The sequence below is a fragment of the Arachis ipaensis genome, chromosome B10 (assembly GCF_059453495.1).
Source record: "Arachis ipaensis isolate K30076 ecotype BB chromosome B10, ASM5945349v1, whole genome shotgun sequence".
Classification (NCBI taxonomy): Eukaryota; Viridiplantae; Streptophyta; class Magnoliopsida; order Fabales; family Fabaceae; genus Arachis; species Arachis ipaensis.
In genome coordinates this window covers 7,614,594-7,620,197 of record NC_142435.1, presented here as the reverse complement: position 1 = coordinate 7,620,197, position 5,604 = coordinate 7,614,594, and the positions used below count along the sequence as shown (strand labels likewise).

Here is a 5,604-nt window from a genome sequence, read left to right as displayed (position 1 = left end):
ATTATATATATATATATATTGATCTTTCCGGATTATTAATGTCCTTTTTTATAATCCTATGACCAAGAACAATTTAGATTAAATTATAAAAGATTTATCTCTCAATATTATGATCACTATCACAATGATAAATCTCTAAATTTAATCAAGGACCTTATTATATTAACATTTTAATATAATAACAATAACAAATTATTTGATACGTGATTGATTGGATTGTGGTCATACTACTTAGTCCCAACACTCTCTCTAGCCACGACACAATGGCGAAAGCGACGGCGACGGCGGCGGCCACACTCTTCCCTACCGTCACCTCCCTTTTCTTCCTTTCCTTTTCTTTCTTCTTCCCCTGTTTCTCTCTTCTTTTGTTTGTCTTTTGTTTTCTTTTTTTTTTCTGTTTTTTGTAGGGATAAGAGGTGGGGTGGGGGTAACCGGGTAAGGGGTGGGGTGGGGTGATTTTTTTTTAATATTTTTTATTTTTATTTAAAAGGTAAAATTGTCAAAAAAAATATTGTTTATGGATAAAAGGATGATTTTATAATATTTTGTAACGTTAAAGATAATTTTAATAACAAAAAAAAGTCGAGGACGAATTTGATTTTCACCCCAAACCTTAGAGACGAAAAAAGTACTTAACCCAAAAATTTACTATTTCTCAAAAGGCTCTAAATATACGATTCGCACGCAGCGCAGTCCATACACTAGGTAGGAAAGTAAAAATTATCTTTGATCTTTTATATTAAGAGAAAGTCTAGGAGACCAGCAGATTTTATGGTTTTTAGCCATTAATTAACCATCAATGATGTTTTTAATAGTGTGAGATTGCATCTAATGGTGTAGAATCATTCAATTTCCTTTTGATAATTAAGTGTTGGCCAAAATTTAACAAAAATACTAGCCCCTTAGTACTCCTCTTATATTAATTATGTTAAGACTGAATAGTTTTCGAATAATTTGTTCGTTATTAATTATTTATTATATATTAATAAATTAAAACTTCTTGAATTAAACTTTGATATTTTGGATTTTTTTTTAGTTCAATATGTATCCAAACAAATTTAACAAGTCGTTTTGATGATGTAATTGATTAGCATCTATGATCTATATGGCGGAACAAGTTGGTTGATGATGACTAACGACAGTTGAGGCAAAACTAATTTCTACTATGGAAATGCATTTGGTTTGACTTCAACAGCTTCACTAAGTTTTGCCTTGCGAGTAGCTGTCCAACAATTAATTTTCAATTCTGACTATTTAGTGTGTAAATTTTGTTTAATTTATTTTTATAATAAACTTTATATTTTAAAAAATTATTTATTTTTATAATTTTTAAATTAAATATTAATTCTCAAATGTTTTTGGTAAATTAGACATTATTTTTTAAATACCAACAATCACCGTAATTAATTAGGGGGTCATTAGTCACCAAAAAAAATTAGGGGGTCATTTGTACGACTAAGATTTGCGTGAGTAATTAGCACAGAGATTATTCTTTATAAATTATGAAATTGATGACGTACGTGGTTAATTGGTTATGGTGACTCCATAGTGATGCATGCTGTTTTTGTGAAAATAATTAGGGTATGGTTTCGTGTCTTACATAGAATATATATATAATACATAAAATTATATAGAGTTTTTTATTAAAAAATTAAACAAAAAATATATATAATAATTATTACTATAAATATTTTATAACTTAAAAATATTAAAAACAATTAGTATTTATTTTAATTATTTTAAATTAATTAAGTGGTCATCTTATTCATTGTTTAAGTAAGTATTTAAAATTCGAATTTCGTCTCGTGTGTATAATAATTTATTGATTAGTGGTAGTAGATCCTTAATAAATAAAGTATTAATATGAGTTAAAAAATCTGTAAAAAAAAAAGTATTTGTCTTTAAAGTAGAACAATTTCTCATCGATAGTAGTACTTATGAAAATTTATCTTTGTTAAAATTTACCTGGAATAATTTTATTTGTTGGTATCGTATTTATTCTTGAAGTCAAAACAATCACTACAAGAAAAAACAATATTTGTAACAAAAAAATTGTTACCAAAAATCAAAATTTTAAAACAAAAGAATTTTGTAACAAAAAAAGGGGTCGTTGCAATATGTCCCGTTACAAAAAAATTTTGTAACAAAAAATGAAACTGTTACAATTCAAAGTAATATTTTGTAACAAATTTTTTTAATACAAAAACCAAAATTTGTTACAAAAGTGGTAACACTTTTTTACCTTTAAAATATTTTTCGTAACAATTTAGATTTTTGTGTCATAATATTTTGTTACAAAATACTACTTACTTTTGTAACATTTTTTATTCTTTTAGTTACAAAAATAGAAAGTTGATTTTAAAATATTTAATTAAATAATTCATATATCAATTAATTTTCTAATCCCACTAACTCAACATTTATATGATATATAATCATATAGATAATTAAAATATCTTACATGTTATTAAAATTCTTTTACAATAAAATAAGTTCTACAAATTCAACTAAACACAACTTTTTTCTAACATAAAATTGTATCATATCAAATTTATAATTCTTGACTTTTCTAGCATATTTCAGTCAATATAAAGTCTAGCATGTTGGCATCAATTTTGTACCCCTACAAATATAAACAATGAAAACCAAAATTAAAAAATAACACATAACACTATCTTCATCCGAGTAAAAATTTAAAACTTACAAGTTAAAATTAACTAATTCCTTAAAAATATATTTTCAGAGTTCAAAACTAGCCAATCAATAATGCAAATTATCAAGAATTAATAATTCAATATATAAACTTGGGCCAACTAATCACAATTCAATCACAACTTAGTGAACAAATTTATTAAATTTACATAAGTATTAATTATCAAACAATCATTACAAAACACAATTTTCACCAAAATCTTCATAACAAATATACTTGACCTTTTTTTATGCTTTTACACTCATAAAGTTCCATAATGAGGTTTATGTCAAAACACGAGATAAGAACATAGAGAAGCACCTGAACAGAGTTTCTGTTATTGCAGAAGCAATAGTAATGCAGAGAAAGTTTGGAAATAGAGAATGACAGTTATAGAAAATCAAGCAAGATTTAGAGCAATCAACAATTGGCAATGCATTCATAAAGAATGGTGGCTGCAGAAAATCAAACAAGGTTCAGAGCAATTAGCAATTAGCAATGCATTCATAAAGAATTGCTAATTTTGCCTTGAATATTTATTTTGCAGTAAATACAAGGCAATTAGCAATGCATTCATGAAAGATAACACAAGGCAATTAGTTGTCACAAGAAAGATAACACATTTTTTTCTTGATAATTAAGACTTCTTAAGAAACTGTGAACTAATCTGTCATACAAATTAAAAATACTATTTTTTCATAACATGAGCTAAACCTCATATCTAGCAAGAAAATTAGTGCAACCATAACATTACACTTAACAATATCAAATTTGATAATCATTTCTTGAATCAAAGATAAGTGGAAGTTTAGAACTCACATTCATGTCATAGAATCAGAACAAATACGCTATTGTCACCCCTGGTGCTCTCCCAAGTCCAGCAGTACAATGCACGTAAACTCTTTCTTTTCCCTATGAGATTGCCCATTCCAATGATAAGATGCTTTAGGTAGAATATTTTGCAAGGAGTTTGGATCAAAGTCTATTGCCTAATAAAATAGATTTAATTTATAAAATATATCAAGTTATGAATTATAATCTAGTCTCAGAAAAGTAAGCAAAGCATTTAACAAACTCACAACTCTTTCAGAAAAAGGTTTTCTAACACATTTAAAGTGCAATGTCAATTGCACCAAAAGTATATGGATCCTTGACTTAGCCATACATTGTATTAACCAGATAGGAAAAATTAAAATTTCTATCTCATGACAATGCCATTAAGCAAGATAAGTTGACATTGTTGTATATACTTTTATAAAATTCAGAGTGGGAGTCTATTTTCTCAACAAAATTGACTGAAATACATGTTTGCAGCTTTCTTACTTACCGGCCTCCTCATATGTCGAACATCGAGTTCGTGGCACCTCCTTGTTATCGACTTCAAGTCTATTCCCCAATATTCTACATCCTTATCTTGCTGCAAATTCAGAATGTATGTCACACCCTCTTCCTTCTTGAGGTGATCGATGTCTTCAGGTTTCTGTGGTTGGGATCCCACAATGTGATTGTCAATTATAAGTGTGTAATTCATACCTGAAATAAATCAATCACAGATTGCATCAGCAGCAGCAATCATATTACTGTGCTATGCATTTTATATAATAGACACAAATTAATACAGTACTAACTATTCCTTCTAGCACTTTATAGTAAAATTGCAAGTAATTAACAAAGAAAACTCATCATTATATCAAACAGTTGGCAGTCATAACTAACAAATAGGAAAAAAAGAGGAAACTAACCCAGATCGTGGTGATACTCATAAGGATTCCTCGTCATCCTTTTCATAGCAAAATTGTAATCTTCCATTCTATCTTTGGATTTAGAGGCAGTGGTTTTGCTGGTGGAGGGTTTGTGCTTCTTCTCATCAATGTCACTTTCTGATAGCTTCTTGCAGCATATCCGAGTGATAGGACACGATTCAAAAGCAGCGAGTCCAGAGGGGCAGATGATGGCATGGCAACAGAAGTAGAAGAGGTGACAACCCACAAATGACAAGAAGAAGCATCGATGGTGACAACGGCGATGACGTCTTTGTGCAGCTCCATTGGTGACGACGACGACGGAGCTGGCAGTGACGAGGACAGCCAGGCTCCCCTCCAGTGGCAGCGACGCTACTCCCTCGCGAGCTCGTCTCTCTCTCCCCTCATGTTATGACTCTCCCGACAGCGACAAGACGGCGGCGACGGTGGCAATGACATCCACCACTGCCGTCTCCCCTTTTCCCACTCTCCTTCCTTCTCCTTCTTCCCCCCTCGAGCTCCCCCCCCCCCCCTTTCCTTTTCTTTCCTTTTCTTTCAGTTCCGTGTGTGTGTATGGTTTAGGGTCTGATTATGTGTGCGGGGCTGCTAGGAAAAAAAGGGCAAGGATGAGGGTTAGTTCGGTTTTTATTTGTGAATTTTAATAAAATTAAGGTATAGAATAAGTATTTTTAATAAAATTAGGAGTAATTAAATTACTAAAATTTTAAATTTTAAATAAAAAATATCAAAATATTTATAAAAATTATATGATTTTTAATTAATTTTAAATTTAAAATTTTATCACTTTAATTTATTTACTTTTTAGTAAATGATTTTTTGAAAATAAAACCATGAACAATTATAATAAATTACAAATAATTTATTATTTATTTTCTAACAACCGGAGGTCTCATCGGTTTAACGATGAGTGTTAGGTTATGGTGGGTTTAGGATTAGTAGAGGGACGAAAAAAATCGGAGTCCTATACTTTGTTCTTACGTGAATTTTTCAAAAATTTATTTAAGTATAAAAATATATTAAATATTAGAACGGTAATAAAACAAAAAATAATATTTGTTATAAATTTATTTTAAATTAGAGAATCAGGGCGACTTTGAGTATGAAAGGTGGAGTCGTAGAGGCAGTGAAAGTGGACGAGGGCGGCGAACA

At 29.8% G+C, this 5,604-nt stretch overlaps 1 protein-coding gene across 5 annotated transcripts; it reads right to left on the bottom strand.

Annotated features, from left to right (window-relative positions):
• Window positions 1-2,528: 2,528 nt before the first annotated feature.
• LOC107620045 (phosphoglucan phosphatase LSF2, chloroplastic-like) lies at window positions 2,529-4,933 on the bottom strand. Of its 5 annotated transcripts, none has more exons than XM_088503387.1 (4): window positions 4,435-4,933; window positions 4,020-4,225; window positions 3,512-3,604; window positions 2,529-2,623 (listed from the first exon to the last, which is right to left on the bottom strand). In XM_088503387.1, exons 1-3 carry the CDS (start codon window positions 4,499-4,501, stop codon window positions 3,527-3,529), a joined length of 351 nt encoding a protein of 116 aa, XP_088359513.1. In that variant the 5' UTR covers window positions 4,502-4,933; the 3' UTR covers window positions 2,529-2,623; window positions 3,512-3,526. The 5 variants fall into 5 exon arrangements, with proteins under 5 accessions (XP_088359513.1, XP_020968940.1, XP_088359509.1 ...); XM_021113281.2 differs by having other exon boundaries at window positions 2,533-2,623; window positions 3,512-3,681; XM_088503391.1 differs by lacking the exon at window positions 2,529-2,623 and adding an exon at window positions 2,843-3,147.
• Window positions 4,934-5,604: the final 671 nt, after the last annotated feature.

Bases quoted from the DNA above. Each gene is read 5' to 3' on its own strand.
- LOC107620045 (XM_021113281.2), bottom strand. From the start codon at position 4,501: ATGGAAGATTACAATTTTGCTATGAAAAGGATGACGAGGAATCCTTAT. The intron at 4,226-4,434 runs GTTAGTTTCCTC...GATTTATTTCAG, and splicing joins TGAGTATCACCACGATCTGG to GTATGAATTACACACTTATA. The intron at 3,682-4,019 runs GTAAGTAAGAAA...CTATTTTATTAG, and splicing joins TTCGACATATGAGGAGGCCG to GCAATAGACTTTGATCCAAA.